Consider the following 17,524-nt stretch of genomic DNA (forward strand, 5'->3'; position numbering starts at 1 on the left):
TTTACATTACAAAATTGTTTGTAACAGATAGTGAGCCGCGTATACATAACGAGGTGAAGCAGACGATGCACTGATGTAAAGGCGCAGTGCCAGAGCAACTTTTTGGCGTGTTCCCCGCGTGGAACTGCATTTTTTTTTGTTTCCTTCCTCAGTTTTTGTGTGTGGTGTGCGAGCGAGAGGGCGTGCGAGCGAGCAGGAGCGGAACGGTAAGTACTGACGGCCAGACAGAGACAGAGAGAGCGCAAAAAAAAAAGCGAACGGCGAAAAGGCAAAACGGCAAAAAAACAAAAACCAACGCCTCGCATTTGCAGGAAAACCTATTAGTTCTTAATATTAGAAAAGTGAAAAAGTTGAAAACTGAAAAACTGAATTCCCTTTGCCAGCAGCCTCAAAATACGAATTGGCACTTGCCTGCCCATTTCACATTCTCAATCCGGGGCTGAGGCTGCTCAGCTGGACAAGGAGAGGGAATAAATTCGTAGCAGGCGCTGCTCGGAATTTCAGAGTATTGTAATCAAATTGTAATTTTTATTCCTCGCAATTGCAAAATTTAAGCATACGTTTTTTCTTCCTCTATCCCCATTTGATTACAGAACAAATTACCGTGAAATTTTAGCACTATCCGTACGTTATTTTGTATATTTTTGTACGCATGTACGTGTACGTGCCCCTCGTCCGTCTGCACAAATGTGGATGTGCATGTGTATCGTAGAATTGGCGTATTTTTATACATAGAATATCTGAGCTATTGGAGTATTCTGGATAGAGCCAATCACCACGACGACGAGTGTCCACGGGAAGTAGGAAGAAATCGTATAGTCAGCGGAGGAGCAAATAAGCAGAAGCAGGCGGAAGCGTAGAGCTTGACCAGGTGTCAAGTGAAGCCGGTGAGGCTTAAAGGCAGATCCACCTTAGGATCTCAACATTATTAGTGCCCCTGAGGCGGCAGACTAAGCAATAGGATATATCGAATACACTTAGAATCGTCACTTATACCAATCTGGGTAATTCCCAAGGGAAACAGCAGTACAGCAAGCGGTAAGTTTCGAAATCTGACTTACAACACACTATCATCCGAGTTTTTGTTTGCTTTTTCAAACAATTTGCATTACTTGTTGGTTTATTAGTTTAATGCGCACCCTAACACTACACACTGTCTCCAGTACGAATGCACTCCCAATCAGCGATCGCGATTCCAATTAGAGCAGCACCCACACATTGGTCCAACTGGTTTTGTTTACAAACAAACATGAAACAAGTGAGCCTATCTGCCAGCCAGGTTTTCGTTTTCCTCGCCATCCAGTGAAAAGAGGCAGGCACGAACTCGAGCTGCACCGCCAGCTTCTTCGCCTGCTGCAAAACAGGTTTTCTTCTGGCATGGAGGTGCTTGGCCGCAAACTGCAGCGGAGTTGGGTTTTCTAGGCCAGCAGAGAGCTGCAAAGAGCATGGCACAGTGAATACTGGCCAATGTTCGTCTTCATATTCTTATCAATCAGCGTTGTACGCTTAACACAACAACAATGCAATTCTGTTTGATCGTTTCAAAGCTAAAAAAGAAATCAAGAAATTTAAGTGATCTATTTCTGGCGGTCTCCACTGTGCTGTTGAAAGTGCTGACGGAATGCCAAACTGGATGTAGCCACACAGACGACAGCAAAGCATAGCTCACCTCCCACGCCCACAGACAGCTGCTTCTTTGTGGCTGCCTTTGTGTTGTTCCGCTTTAAGGCCAGTACTGACTGTGTGTCACCTATCTACGTGTATTTGGGCTGCGCAAGTGACTAGTCCATTGATAAAACCGACGATAAGGTGTGGAGCCATCTTTGAAATCGTTTTGGATGTATACACGTCCCGCGAGTGACATCATACACCACATTCCAATTAAAAAGCTCAATTGATTGAAAAACTGCGAAAAATAAAGGGGTAAAAGAGGGAGTGCATTCGTTAAATAGCCCTTAGTTATAAGATCTAAACACATGATTTGCATGTTGATTTTGGTTGCTTTTTCACACATTTGATGTAACTCTCATTCGCATGTATTCACGGCTTTGACTGGAACCCTAATACGCCAAGCATATCCCACATCGCCAGCACCATTTTCACTTTCATTTCCATCTTACTAACATTACGATTTGTACATCTGTTTTGCTCCGGCCGCGGTTTTCTTAACTCTCCGTGTGTGCCTGTGCCTGTGCGTGTGACCGTGCGATTGTGTGCGTGTGCAGATCCTTGGAAAGTCCTCCTATGTTCCCACAACAGGGAGGGGGTGGGAAGGGAACCAGGCCACAGTCGACACATCAGCAGAACCACAACCATCAAGCCCAGCTTCACCAGGCGGCGCACTCGCATCACCATCACCTCCAGCAGCAACAGCAGCAGGAGCAGCAGCAGCAGCAGTCCCACGCAGTGTTCGTCCCGAACCACAGCGGTCTGCACCACCACCAGCAGCAACACTTGCTGCAGCAGCAACACCAACAACAAGCAGCCGCCGCCGCCCATCTTCAGCAACACATCCAACAGCAACAACAGCAGCAGGTGCAAGTCCAGGCCCAGGCCCAGGCGCACCATCAGCCGATCATCTTCTACAATACCCAGCCGTCCTACGCCGCCCATTCCGCGGCGGTTAACAACAATGCCAACGGCGGCGGCGCTGCCCTCCAACTGAGCGCCGCCGCCAGCTCCAACTCGTTGGGACATCCTATTAGTGGTGGTCATCATGGTGGAGCAAATGGCGTGGCGCCTGGGGCGAACATATCCCGGGCCCTGAGCAACCCAACTCTACCACCCCACTTCCCACAATCAGCTGGCCTGATCGCACCTGCCGGCGGAAATGGTGGTGCGGGTGCCCCCTACATGTCCGCAGCCTATATACCCTTTAATCCGACCGGACCTCTGATGGGCATGCAGCCTGCTGTGACCTTTCCAACTAACGGAGCTGCTGGAGCTCCATTCTTTGCGACTGCGCCACCACCTCCACAACAGAAACCGCTTCCGCCAAATGGTCAACAACAAGGTCCAGGCGCGGCAACAGGAGCTGGTCACCCGCAGACGATAACTTACTACCACCTTGGGCCGACAACTCAAAACAATGCTGGCAACAATGTGGTCAGTGGTGCCAATTCACATCGTGGCAATATGCGCGGAGGGCAAAGATCTACTCCGACCGCCCAGCATACAAACTACTTTGCCGCATATGCTATGTCACCGGGAAATGCCCAACGTCCCGCTCCGACAACTGTGGCTCCCATGATGAACTCGCGCAGTGGCGCTCTAAACGGAGCTGCTGCTTTTCATTTGCCGCACAACTTTATACCCAATTTGGCATTGGGAACCCCAGCCGGGATGACGACCCCTATTTTGGCTCCGGCTGGAATACCGGCTCCGCCGCCGCAAGCAACAGGCGGATTGCACACATTTGCTCCGCATTTGCAGAGCAACAGTGCCACCACCTTACCTAATGTCCCAAGTGTGACTGGAGTTCCCGCAGTGGCCAGTGGTTTTTCAACCACCTCGCTTCCAACTCCTCCAGTAACATCAGCAGCGCAACTGGGGGCCAACAGCGATAAGGTATGCAAGCGCAAATACGCCATTCCCATCATCCATCCTGACACCATGGAGAATGTGATGGATGGATGGAAGAGATCGGTTTTTTTAAAAAAGGACTCAAACTCGACACTAACACAGCACACAGCTCTGGATACAGCTCTGGACTCGGATAGTACCATGTGCCTGTACCAGGCACCCATCCTTATGGACTCTGGTTCGGCGTCATCTCTGTTGTCTGGTGCAATGGTAGATCAGCAGATGCAGACTGTGAAGTCACCCACTCCTCTCAAACAGTCCGTTTCCTTGGAGAAGGTGCCAGAGGTGCTGTACAGCGAAGAATCTGTGGGTCAGGAAGTTGCCCAATTACCTCCACCCAAAACAACGGATAAGGATCAGATCAGCGTAATTGTGAAAGACATTCTCGCCCACTCGGGCAACACAGAAGACCATCTAAGCTTCTGGCAGTATAGTGACGGTAAGTTCATAGAAAATTAAAATGTTTTTTGAAGTATTTGAGAAGGAAGGGAAGCAACTCAGTAGCGTTTTCGATAAAGCGTTAAAGCAGTTACAAATATACCTCCAAATTGAAGTTAGCCTTGCTTGAAGTGTCAAAGTCTAATGATTCCTCTTGCAGTGGACAATGTCACGGAGACCCACGATAGCCTGCCGCTGGTACAATCGGATTTAAGTCTGCCCGATGCAACCGACGCATATCAGCAGCCAGTTCTTTTCCAAGAGCAAGCCAAAAAGCAGCGTCCCAAATCAGCCAACAAACAAAGTAAGTATTGTGAAGTTTAATCTTTTAACGTCGACTATATTCTTTGCTCGAAGGTACAGCTACGCCCACATCCATAGCGAATGACGTAGCTGAGGCAGCAGCCACCGGTTGCCCAGGCATCTCCATCCTGTCCAGAGGCCAGTCGATGCCAACACCAGCTGGACCCTCGACACCGCCACCAGCTCCGCGTGTCGCCCAACAGAAGCCAACCAAGTCGATAGCAACCACAGCTGTTCCAGCGCCGGCTAAGACAACAACGGGTTCACCCAACAGGAAGTCGAGTATTCAAGCCGCCACCTCGACTACGACTAGCTCGGGTGCCTCCTCGTCGACAGCGTCGACACCGACCCACGCATCCAGACAGCTTCAACAGCAGCCTGTTAACAATCTGCAGCAGGGAAAGCAGATTCCAGGAAGACCATCAACTGCACCATTACCACCGACTGCTTCACGAATCTCGGCCGCCGTTACGCTGCTTGCCGGCACCACTAACATAACCAACAGTACCAGCTCCAAGAAGCAGCGAAAGGTCCAAAAACGGGCCAAGGAGCTGGAGAAGAAAAAACAGAAATCCTCTATAACAAGCACTACAAGAACTCAAGGGCAGAACAACAATGGCAAGGGCAATGGCAATGGCAATAGCAACGCCGCGCCAGAAACTAACACAAATAACAACAATGCTGCCACAGTGACAACAGCCACGGCAACAGCACCCACAACCAAACAAGGAACGGCGGCTGTCGATGACAAGGCGACGGCGCAACCGATGACTGATACGCTTAGTGCAACTAGTAATAATCCTAAAGTAAGTTCTATTATAAGAGACAAAAAGCCCATGCTCAGTCCCAAGGAGCAATTGACGAGCAACAACAACAACAACAATAATGAGGATGGCATCGACGCTGAGGTGGACAGCGATCCTGAATGTAAGTACAAATTACTAAAGTAACAAAAATTGGTCTTCTAGATGTTCTTGTCCGCGAAATTATCGATAGCTGATAATATACCGATTAGAATCGGTGCAACAACTTTTTGTCCGTTGCTATAAATTGGGCGCGTCTTTTTCTAGAGATTGGATTTCCTAAGAATTGAATTTTTCGTTGTCATGTTCAATTGAAAGAACTTTTTTTTTTTTTTGTTTCCCAGCTGACAGCAAAAACGACAGCATGTCGAATATTATCGGAGGAAAGTCAGAGAAGCATTTAGCCAACGAAGAGATTGTGGCCAAGTTCCTGCAAAAGGACAGCCCCAACACATCCGTCGCGCCCTCGGAGACGCAACAGCTGCAATTCCTCAACAGTAGTAGCTCTGTGTGCGAGGAAGATGAACCAGTTCCGGTGAGCTCTGGAGGAGTGGTCAATACGGAGGAGAATGTCGATGTCGAAATCAAGTTTGGTGATTTTCATGAGGAGCCACGCCACGACACAGGTACAGGTTTCATATGCGGCTCCACATGGTCGAGTTCGACGATCAGTAAGGCGGCGGAGGACGACTCTTCGCAAAGCAGCAGGAGTGCGGATAATGTGGATTGTGCTCCCAAGGTTGGCGAACTAATTTCTGGAGAGAAGGAAGCAGAAAGCAAGAAAAGCTCTCCGGTTCATGAGACAAGCGACTCAGGACCGAGCTCCCCCAAAACCAGTCAGCAAAAAGGACTGAAGTCGGAGAGTCACAGCCCGAGTCCTGCTCCGCAGGTCCCCAAAAACTATCGCTACAGCATTGAAACTCTACGTGAGCTTTCCAAGCGAAGAGACTCACGTAAGCCACCTCTGGTGCCCTGTCAGAAAGGTGACTGCATCTCTCAGCTGTTCGTATCGCGCCAGCAGCAACCGCAGCAGCACCACAGTCACGGCCAGCACATCCAGCAGTACCAACATATGAGCTTCAACGAATCATTGGACTATGTGCCCGGTAAGCGAGGTCGTGGTCACGGACCCAACAAGAAGCACCACGACGGACATCAGCAAATGGGCGGCTCCAGTGGTATGGGCAACATTGGAAGTGGCGGAGGAGGAGGAATCTCGAGCTCCAGTCAACGGCACACGGACATCATCCGGGTGCAGCTATCTCTTAAGGAGGAGATCAAGCTATCCGAGTGCGAGAATGCATGGCAGCCAGGTACTTTGCGCCGCGTTTCAATGGCCGGTGGTCAAGATGAAGACGACGACGTCGAGGGAGTGCTGAAAAAAGTACGCGGTATTCTCAACAAACTTACGCCGGATAACTTTGATGTGCTGCTCAAGGAGATGTCCAGTATCAAGATGGACAATGAAGCTAAAATGACAAACGTAAGTTCCATATGTACGAAATACTATATTAAACGAAATATTTCGATATTACGTTTTAAATATATAATTATTCAAAACTAACACCGTAACGACAAATTTATTTCAGGTCATGCTGCTGATCTTTGAAAAGACAATTAGTGAACCGAACTTTGCACCCACATATGCCCGCTTCTGCAAGGTACTTTTCCACGAAATCAAGGCCGAAAACAAGTCCCTTTTCACCAGCTCGTTGATCACGCGCATTCAGCATGAATTTGAATCAAATGTAAATGATGCCAACGCAAAGTCCAAGAAGCTGCAGCCAACAATGGAGCGCATTAATCAGTGCTCGGACCCAGCAAGGAAAGCGGAGCTGCGCGCCGAAATGGAGGATCTAGAATACCAGTTCAGACGACGAGCTTGGGGAACTGTTCGATTCATCGGCGAGCTCTTCAAGCTGCAGTCGCTGACCAACGATCGAGTTCTCAACTGCGTGGAGTCGTTACTCGAACACGGATGTGAGGAGAAACTGGAGTATATGTGCAAGCTACTGACCACAGTGGGTCATCTGTTGGAAGCTAGTCTGCCGGAGCAGTACCAGCTGAGGGATCGCATTGAGAAGATATTTCGGCGTATCCAGGACATTATAAACCGTTCCCGTGGAACTTCGCACCGCCAACAGGTCCACATCAAGATCAGCAGTCGAGTGCGGTTTATGATGCAAGATGTGCTCGACCTGAGGCTACGCAACTGGGATCAGCCGGCAACCCATCAGTCAGGACAGCAGGCCGGCCGCGGTCAGCGGCACAAGCAGCACGACGACTCTAAGGATCAGTCCCACCACAGCACAAGTAGTGGTGGGCGTGGAGGGGGAATGAATCAGCACCAGCAGTCGGCTCATCACCAGCAGCAAAAGCATCATAACCAGCACGGTCACGATGGCGGAAACTACTTCATGCAGAAGATGCCAAACAAACAGCACCACGAGAATCAGACTCTGAGCATAGATCCCAGCAAGTTGCGATTTAGCAACAGCAGTGCCACCGACGACTCAATTGCTAAGTTAGGCAACTCTTCGCTCTACCAGTGGCGCAATGCAGGTAACCGTCCGGTCAGTTCAACGCAAGTAAGTGCATCAACTGCGCCTCCGCCTACATCCTTGTTGAAACGGCCGGGGCAAAACTACAGATTCTTGCCGTATCAGCAGCCTCCGGCAGCAATGGGCACTGCCATTGCACCTGCTGGCAGCAACAGAAGCAATGTGGATGTAGATGACGCTTTCGATCGTAAGCAATGCCAGGAGCTCATTATAAAACTTGTCGAGGAGGCTCTCTACACGCGCGACTGGCAACCGGAGGTCCTGCGCATATGGCGTTCGCATAGCGGCTCGCAACAGTCGAAGACTTTGCTTTATTTGCTGACTGACTACCTACACAAGTCTACGGTGAAGCGTCAGCAACGGCAGACCTGCGGCAATGTCTTTGCTTACCTAATGGATAAGGAAGCCGTGGAGAAGGAGATTTTCGAACAGGCGTACTCTCGGTTCGGCGACGATTTTCCCGATTTGCTGGTGGATGTACCAAACGGCTGGGGTTATGTATTCGAATTCCTGGGACCCATCATTCACTCGGGCCAATTGAACCTAAAAGATGTTTGGCAGCGGCGCTGGCTGGATGACTTTTTCTTTGCCGAGCGGTTTGTGTACGCCTTCGTCAGCTACTTTGTTCAGGAATTCGGAGCCGCCTATGCCCGCAAATTGTGGCACAACGACTACAAGCTTGATCGAGGTCAGCTTTTCTGGAGCGATGTGCGCAAGTATCGGGAGTTTGTGCAGTCGCACAGTTTTTACTTTCTGGACAACGGACCCGGACAGAGTCAAGGACATGCCAAAGCTAAGGCGCCCACAACTCCACGTTCGCCGGAGGAGCACGTAGAGCGGATTAGACACCTGTTAGCAATGTCTTGCGACATGGCCATCGACTACATAAACACCAATGTAGCCATCAATGACAACTTTGTGAGGCAGCTCACCAGGTTCCTATGCTGTGATTTCGCCCTGACTGTGATGACAAATAACCACAAAAACAACAAGAGCGGCGGCAACTCTAGACCGCCGCAGCTGAACACCGAGAGCTTCCGGAGCTGTTGCACTCCACTACTGCGACTGTGTATCGACGCCCAGGAGGTGCTGGAGATCGCTTGCATAGACGAGGCTGTGGACTCTCTGCAGCAACACTTTATGACCGAGTTCGAGGACGAGATGGCCGCCGGCGAAACTATCTGCAACACGTTCAGTGTGCTGTACGAGAGCGAAGTGATCCCCAAGGAGTCGTTCGACAAGTGGTACAAGCTAGAGATGGCACATTCTAGAGCCTACCGTCGCCCATTCATTGACAAGCTGCGGTGTTTCATCCAGGAGATGTAGATGAGATAACACCAACCAGCAACCATCCGATTCCAATGTAACAAATAACCACAACGAAGCAAACAACCAACCACAAACTGATCCATAAGGCAACATCGTTTGAAACCAATCCTTAGACTAGGCGCGGTCGTAGGTGTCGAAATCATTAACAATACTCCAACGATCATTCGGAAATTTCACATGTCAATCTTGCAACACACAGGGCGGTATATGTCAGGTGTCTCTTAAACACATTTATTTGTTAAATATGAGGAATATATCTGTCGAAATGATGATTGCACATACTTATATGTTGCACGATTAATAGATCTGTCGAGATGAAAATTTTTTGTTTTTATACACAGATTTCTTTCCGAACCTAAAACTTATCCATTTCATTTGTATCACAACACGTTCCTTAAAAAAAAGCTAAGATTATTCCCTTTTTATGACTTGGTCATAATTCAACTCAAAGATATACATATTTACACATTACTCGTATCAAAAGAATAAAAAAAAAAATCAAAAAAAAATGCAAAACTATGTAAAACTGAATCTTCGATGTCGAAAAATATTTTCAAGAAATCAAATTCTGACAATGCCTTACCCAATGTGAACTGGGTATAGAAATATATTTATGTATATTTACATATGGACTATTCATTTTTGTAAACCCACAGTATTTCGTTAACATTAAAATTAAAGCGGACATCATTTATAGAACTAGGTGCGTAGCTTAGCATACTTTTCTAGACTTTAAACAGAATTTTGTTTATTTAACCTTTCAGTACAAAGCTTTATGAACTTCGTTTTGTTTGATTTATTATAAACAACTACCAACATTAATTTATCTATTTTCAATGCAAATGGCTCAAAACCTATACGAAAATTACCCTATCTTCCCAACAGATCTGTATTTTCAATCTCAATTCTGAGGCTTCTTGTTCGACTCAGAAATTTCACGTATATTAAATCAAATATATATAAATGAATTAAAACAATATTAATTTATACAAAATTATACGTACGTATACTAAAAAAAAATGTAAATTATAAAATTCGTAAAGACATGTAAAGTATTTAGCACACAAAGCATGATTATCCAAAGATAAATCTTAAAATTAGCTGTAAAAAGAAAAAAAATACAGTAATATTAATTTCAAAAAAAATATATAAAACCCAATATATAGCTATTTAAACCAAATTAAAAAAAAATTAATCAAGCGTAGAAGCATACACAAGGTAACGAGAGAAAAAGCAAAAACAAAGAGCTCTAAGCCGCCTTTAATTAGTTATTTTTATAAAATTGAACGAAAAACACAACTAAATTGAAAAACAAAAGCAACTCAATCTCATAAATTTATATATAAAATATTTAAAGCGTGGCAACTAACAAATGTAGCAAAAAGAAAAATGAGTTGTACTAGACTCGAGAATTTGTGTATAAACTTTAGGTTTTTTTATTTTTACACTACAAGTGACAAAATATGAAATTGATTTACGGCAAAAGCAAAGGAAATTGTACGCATAAGTAATTAGCAAAAGAAACATAAAAGAAAACATAAAAACCAATGCAGAAACACAGTTAAATTAAAATAGTTAAGAATTGACAAAACAAAAGGAAAAAAAACCAAACAAAAGGACGTAAAAGAATCGCTTCTGCACTAACAAGCAAATACTTCTAAAGCCAAGCTAAACCATTTATAAGCTTAAATCGAGCAGTGGGCGTGGCACTTTAACTAGTTTCGTAGCAACTTTCGGCAGGCATTCCAAATGCTTTCGGCCAACTTCTGGTATTCATTCAACCAAGGCAAACTGGTGTCCTGCATTTTTAGCAGTCCAAGCATAAGATTGAGGAAAGCAAGTGCAGAATCCGAGCGAGTAGAATACAAAAAACCCGGCAGAAGCACACACATGCGGCACCCAGGGCAAAATAGGGAGACAGGATAAATGGGCGTTTAAGGCAAGATTAAACAGAAATCAAGAAGAAATTGTAAACAGCAAATAATAAAATCGAAAAGTAAAACTCCAAGGCGTTTCAATGTGGGCCCCATCCCCAGGAGCACTTGGTCACATTCGAGGCATGCAACACACACTTTCATCCATAGCAAATCCCACTTACCCCATCACCCTCATCAAATCGCATCCAAAACACATCTTAAACCTTCATCTTTTGGTGATGGCAGCATTAAGTTCCATTTGCATTGCTTAGCATAAGAGGTTATGGATTTGGCTTTAAGGCTTGTGCGCGGGCAAAACGTAAGCAAAGTTGTACCTATATTCTTAGACACAGTTATTAATTATAACTATATTTTACTCTTCTGGCAGGCCATAAATCATCCGCACGATGGAGCGACGCGGGCGCATTCCGGTGGCCAAGTTCCGCACCCAGGAGGCCAAGACACGCAGTCGGAGTCGCGTCAGGGAGCCGGACTACAACGAGCAGGACCCAGAGCACGATATGTTTACTTTGCTGGAGGATAACATTGCTCTTCGGGAGGAGAACAAGGCTCTTAAGCTGGAGATTGAGACTCGTCAGTTTGCTTTCAAAATAATATTCTTAGAAGTCCAACAACTAAACCTTTAACCTCTTACAGATAAAACCACACAGGAGGAGCAGCAGACTCAACATGGGAAGATGTGCGCTGCACTGGAATCACTGCAGCAGCAGCAGACCAACTTCGAGACCCAAATCAAGGAGCTGAGCTCCAAGTTCAACAAGGCTCTCAACGAACGAAACGCTTTAGACAAGCTGCACAAAATGAAGGTCGATCAAATTCACAAGTATGCTACAAATGTATGAACCAAGAATTTCTCATAGAATCATACATCTCTATTTCTAGTCTCACCAGCGAGCTGGAGCATATTCGCGAGAAGCAGCAGGATCAGGCACCACCAGTAGCTCCCCGGGCGGTGCTCGGTTCCGTGGAACTGAAGCGAAAGCTCTTTAAGATCCTGCAGTCGGGCAGCGCAGACAGTGCTGACAGTATCGGAACTCAGGAGCTGGACAGTTTGGTTGATGTCCATTCGGAGGGGGTGCCCATTACCAGCGGCTTGGTTGAGCGACTGGCCGATGAGTTCTTGACTCTCAAAAATACCACCAATTCCGTGGAGCTGCAGTTGTACGAGGCCAACGAAAAGATGGCCGAGCTGTTGGAGCAGGTAGGATTGATGGACAGAAAAGGACCGAGATTGGGAGTACCCAATAATAGTTAAACGCACTTATAGAATTTTGCAAATTGTACATTTATGAATACGAGATAATATTGCTCGTTAGAAAACATACGTGTGTACGTGAGAAATAATTGATCCTATGACTCTTGCTTTTAATTATATTTATTTTCTCATTCCTGTCATAGCAACACGCAATGGACGAGGAAAATGAAGCGCTGCGAACGGAAAATAGTAACTTGACCAAGGTGGCTAAACTGTTGACCGAAAACATGAAGGAGAGCGTGGAAACTAGCCAAAAGTGAGTATATTACTATATTCTTAACATGCCTGAGAGGTAAACTAAATATCGTTACAGAATGGAAGCCGCTCTCATCAAGTTGAAGCAGCGCAATGATGAGCTCGCTGCGAAGACTCGAGATCTGACTGATGGCCAGCCAGGATCCAGGACCAGTACGTCGTCCAGCGTGCTAAACGAACAGGTGGAGTTCGAGCATATCCAGGACCAGGTGCAGCAGCAGGCCAGAGAGCACAACGAGCGCATTGTGGAAATGGTTAGTCCCAAGTTCTGGTTACTCCTTGATTTTGCACTTGATCTATGGCTATCAAACTATCTATTCTGTCCCTCTCTGTCCATCCATTAGCAAACACGCAGCGTGTTTGATATTTTCAAGCCGTTCTCGAATATCTTCAAGAGCAACTGAATCACAACAAGATCAGCTGGTGGAGGCGTTTCTCCCCCCAATGCACACGTATAATACGATCTGAAAAATGCATGGAATATGACCAGCTGGGCGTGTTGTTGTTCCCTAGTCTTGGTGCCGGGTCAACCTTACTTCTTTCCACTACCAAAATACCAACCGAGACACGTAAGCAACTCGCTTGCCGTGCGCCGCTTTCCCCACTCACCACGATCCCCTGGCTTTCGATGCACTAACTTGTTGCCCCCCAAATGCTTTGATTATTCTACTAATCTTCTTACACTATTACCCACCAAACCAATCTCTTCCTGCTCCTGCTCGCCCGCCCCGTTCTACCCTTGTTCTTGTTTCTTGCATTTGTAGCAAAATCTAATGGATGCGGCTATAGCCAAAACTACTAACGATGAACTAAAAAAATTACAACTTAAGTTGGAGATACTCGAGAAGCAGCTGCGCGAGGCAGTCACGCGTGCTGATCGTGCCGAGGAGCAACTGGCGCACTACCAGCAGTCTGAGCAAAAGTCTCTGGCCGCTCCGCCACCTCCTCCACCGCCACCCCCTCCTCCAATGGCAGGAAAGCTTTTTCCTCCGGGCGGATTGGTGGCAGCTGGCGGTGGCAGCCTGAGTGACCATATTGCCGGACATAGCTTGCGCAAAGGCAGCGGCGACAAGATCATCGAAAATGTGAAACATCAGGTACAGGCCGAGGCTGCAACAGGTATGTAATCCGATCCAGAATCAAACAGCTTTCCACTTGCCTAGTTTTCAAGGGAACCATACAGCTTGTGTGTGTTTCAGTGGGTGGGCTAAAGTGCCAATGTCACATTGATGACCACCAAACACGTTTTGTTTCGCCCTTTTTTGGCCTACACTTTTACGACAATGTCATTGGTGGTCAGCCTTCATTCGATTTTTACTTAAGGGACCTTTTATAGGGGCTTGCAATTCAATAAAGTTTTAGAGCTGCTGGCTGAAACTTTTACCATTGTTTGAAATATTTGCCTTTCAAGGAGCTCGAGTGGCAGATGAACTCATTGGACCCATGAGTACGAAAAACTATGCACAAGTTGAATAGACTTTACTTCATGTTCGAGGCCCTTCATTGCCCTGAATCGATTTCGGTGTGAATTCGGGAAATTGGCCTGAAAAAAGCTGTCAGTAGGAGATTTTCCATTCCCACCCCACTCATGTAACCAGCCATGTGTCTGCGGTTAATCCTAACCAGCCGTGCGTTGACAAGTGCCTGCCATTGTCGCCGTGTCCTGGTGCTCTGGCTGAAGCGCCCAACTTGTTGCTGTCAATTGTCAGTTACGCCCACGCCACTCATCCATCCGCTCGAGACCCCTGCTCCTCTGCAGCAACCCCCGTTCACGCAACACACAAACCCGTCTGCGATTGTAATTGATTTTACCTACACGTCGGCTTCTTTTACGGCTCAATGCAGGCTTTCACTGGCTGGCTTTCCGCCGCCTCCTCCACTTGTGCCATTCACTCTCGACTGCTGCAGCAGCAACTTCTTAATTAAGTTTGCAAGCAGCTTTTTGCGGGGGTCAGGGATGGGGGAGGCAGCTGTAAGTGATGCCCTAGACATGGTATCAATTGGAATTATTAGCACAAAGAGCACGGCGCTCAGTTTAGCATAGTAATATGTTTGAAATAGTAATATCGCATCAAAATCTAAATCTAAAGGCTTTCTATGCTATGCTTGAAGTTTCGTTTTTTAAAAATGCTATAAAAGTTGAACAAAAGCTTTAATTGTACTCGTATATCACTCTTGCCATAACAACATCATTGTACACAAATTCAATTGCCTTTCGGATACTTGATTTTGTCAAGCGTTCATTCGCAACGAAAAGCTGATGGAAACTTAATTAGGCTTTGAATTTTTCGATGCTGTAAAGCTGAATCTACTGATATCTTTTCTATTTATCCTCACTTTATAATAATATGACGGACAATGCGAAGCTGAGTAAATAGAACTATATATACACGTGTGTACTTTATAGAGGGCAAGGTGTTTACATTGCCATCGCACTTGTGGGCCATCTTTGCCGTTAAATGTACGCTTTTTTACGATGAAACAATTGAGCGAACGTTGTACACACACAACATGCTTTAAATCATCATGTTGTGACTAGATATATCATACGCATGCAGGGCAGGCTTGCTGATAAGCTCAATGAAAATGAAATCAACCCATACACCCGCATCAAATGGTAAATATGCCCATGTATATTGTTGCTGAACGTTTTGTGCGTGTGTGCAGCAAGGCAGGATATGCATGATTACATTATATACACCATTGGCAAATATGTATCTACGTGCTATATATTAAATATTGATCCAGTAGCTAGTCCTGAATGTGCAGCCACAGGTTATGACTATGCGGTGATATACACGTATCAAATGCATGTAATCCTTGGTTCGTCCACTTACTTGGCGTAAAATCTTCAGATCAAGACAGCAATGTCAGGGCCATGCAAGGCACACACACTCGCTCACTTCCACACTTTCACTGACACTGCACACTGTCACTAAGCACTTCCGTTTCCGTTTTGTTTTGGCGCTGCTTCATTCCTGTTGCCTACTTTTTGGCGCGCACCACGAGTCGTATGCGTAACGAGCGCACATTCAAAACGAAATCAATCAACGCGCTTATTGTTGGAAGCCAGAAAAACTCAGCCACGAATGTGACGATTTATACGTATGTATATAAATATTTCGATATATATCCACATACAGATATAGAAAACTTGGCTATATGCAACTGCGTAGCGCCTTGCGAGCGGAGTGGAGCGGTGAACGCGCGCGCGTCTCTTGAGGCACGTGAAGCGTTTGAGCTGGTAGCCAGCCGTACATCAGCTTTACGGCTAGGCATCAGCCGCTGCTCGTGTCCTGGCCGCAGTCGTCAAGTCAAGCTCGTCGTCCTGCTCGGCGGGAAGGCAAAAACAAATGAAGCGTTCCACACCGTAACGAGATGGAGCGAAGCGAGGCGAGGCGAAGCGAAGCGAATGGAAATGCTGATATTGTCCAAGCCAGGCTGTGTTGTGTGTATACATAACAACAAGTTGCTGCCTGCCATTGCTGGTGTGGTTGCCATGGCCACCAGATACCTGCTACCAGCTTCACTTTCTACGGGCTACCGACCTCCATGACCTGCCTTTTTGCCGAATCTACGGGCTTATGTGTGTGCGCTAGAGTATGGTTTAAACGAATTGTCTCTGGTAGTGGGAAGGGGCGCACACATTTGTCAATATCCTGCTCGACACTAAAGCTCTCTGCGCGTCTGAGTGCCATTTCCGGTTTCAACCGATACATTGAAAACTTAAATTTGATTTAAGTTTCTGCCGAGCCATTCCGAGTTTCCGGAGAACTGGAGCACAAGGCTTTTCACTGGCTTCCTTCGCCCGGCACCAAGGTAACCTGCCTGAATTTTGGCTTTAAACGAAGCTCTCGCATTTTTCCTACACTTTGCGCTTGCCTTGCTTTATGTTGGTTCCTGGCCCATTTCCCCTTCCCCGCCCAAAACTGTCAAGCTAGGACCGACCGTATCAAATTCGACGACGATGATGACGATGGCGTAGAGGACGCAATTTATTATTTTTACGAGAAAGGGCCATGGCCGTAGCACCGTTCCAGAACCGCAAGCCGCATTGTTGTTACTGGGCGGCCAGGCATGGCTTATTATTATTATTTGTGCGTTTTATATTTCCGTGTTTTATTGCGCCACTTCTCCTGCTCCTTCCACTCCTGCCCGTCCAGCCAGTCCTCTCGTGCTGAAAACCCCCACTGAAAACACACACCCCTTAAGCAGAAGTCAGAGACCGTATATTTCCATTGACTTCTGCCGGGGTCCAACTTCATTTGTCGGCGGTGACAGTTGCTGAGTGCCCGACATGGTGCTCGCATCAACCCGTTTGACTCTGTCCGTGATTTATGTCCAATTGCCACCTAGCCAAAGTCCTTTAAAGTCCCAAGCTTACTCCATTACATAGGTGAGTATTGACTGCTCCTCGGGCCACTGATATGTTTGAATCCAATGCTAACATCTAACCGCATGTTCGTAGCGACTTTAGTAGCGACTTATTGTGATTATGCCACAAATCCTGGTTCTCATTGCCTTTCACCTTTTTTGTTTCAGGTCTTGACGCTCTGATGCGTGAGTTTAAGTCAGGAGGCGTGACCCTGCGACGGCGCAATCGCCGCAAGACGGGCACCAGCGAGGCTCTCAAGGAGATGTTCCAAGTACTAGAGATAAGTCAGAAGCAGAATCGCAACTCCAAGATATGCGTTGACCTGCACTCATCCCGTGGAGTTGATGTTTAATGCTGCTGCTGACACCTTTCTCACCCACTCTCTTACACCTTGGTCTCAAATCTCAGGATCCTGCTGTCCCTGAACAACGAACATTCCGTGCATTTTCAAACCGTATTATTGTGTGCCTTTTCGAAGAGGAAACTAAAGCCATTTTAAAATTTTCTAAGCTTAAGCCGCAACTTTATACCAATCTTATATCTTATATATTATCTACTTGACAATATTTATTTATAACTAACTTTTAACCGACCTGGGTAATGTGTTCATTTTGACAGGTTTCGCGTTTTACTAATCAAAGAAACCCCAAACAAAAATATATTGAATAAACTTTTTAACCAAAAAA

General features: G+C 46.4%; 3 protein-coding genes across 7 annotated transcripts in view; 2 read left to right on the forward strand and 1 right to left on the reverse strand.

Moving 5' to 3' along the window:
- Positions 1-15,402, reverse strand: part of LOC6555372 (protein Skeletor, isoforms B/C) — a 38,161-nt gene extending 22,759 nt beyond the window's left edge. Inside the window, exon 1 of the mRNA XM_001982051.3 lies at positions 15,301-15,402. The gene's annotated coding sequence lies outside the window, so the exon portion shown is untranslated. The remainder of the gene's footprint in view (positions 1-15,300) is intronic.
- LOC6555375 lies at positions 962-9,640 on the forward strand. Its single transcript, XM_001982052.3, has 6 exons — positions 962-1,038; positions 2,226-4,021; positions 4,181-4,324; positions 4,378-5,250; positions 5,471-6,609; positions 6,716-9,640. The coding sequence occupies exons 2-6, from the start codon at positions 2,245-2,247 to the stop codon at positions 9,011-9,013; spliced, it is 6,231 nt and encodes a 2,076-aa protein (XP_001982088.1). The 5' UTR covers positions 962-1,038; positions 2,226-2,244; the 3' UTR covers positions 9,014-9,640.
- Positions 968-17,524, forward strand: LOC6555376 (shootin-1). Of its 5 annotated transcripts, none has more exons than XM_001982053.3 (8): positions 968-1,038; positions 11,321-11,526; positions 11,590-11,776; positions 11,836-12,154; positions 12,352-12,464; positions 12,522-12,717; positions 13,228-13,582; positions 17,006-17,524. In XM_001982053.3, the coding sequence occupies exons 2-8, from the start codon at positions 11,340-11,342 to the stop codon at positions 17,188-17,190; spliced, it is 1,542 nt and encodes a 513-aa protein (XP_001982089.1). In that variant the 5' UTR covers positions 968-1,038; positions 11,321-11,339; the 3' UTR covers positions 17,191-17,524. The 5 variants fall into 5 exon arrangements, with proteins under 5 accessions (XP_001982089.1, XP_015009310.1, XP_026836506.1 ...); XM_026980697.1 differs by lacking the exon at positions 968-1,038 and adding an exon at positions 1,046-1,923; XM_026980701.1 differs by lacking the exon at positions 968-1,038 and adding an exon at positions 1,046-1,809.

This window comes from Drosophila erecta, unplaced genomic scaffold (genome assembly GCF_003286155.1).
Source record: "Drosophila erecta strain 14021-0224.00,06,07 unplaced genomic scaffold, DereRS2 tig00000000-arrow-pilon, whole genome shotgun sequence".
NCBI classification, from domain to species: Eukaryota; Metazoa; Arthropoda; class Insecta; order Diptera; family Drosophilidae; genus Drosophila; species Drosophila erecta.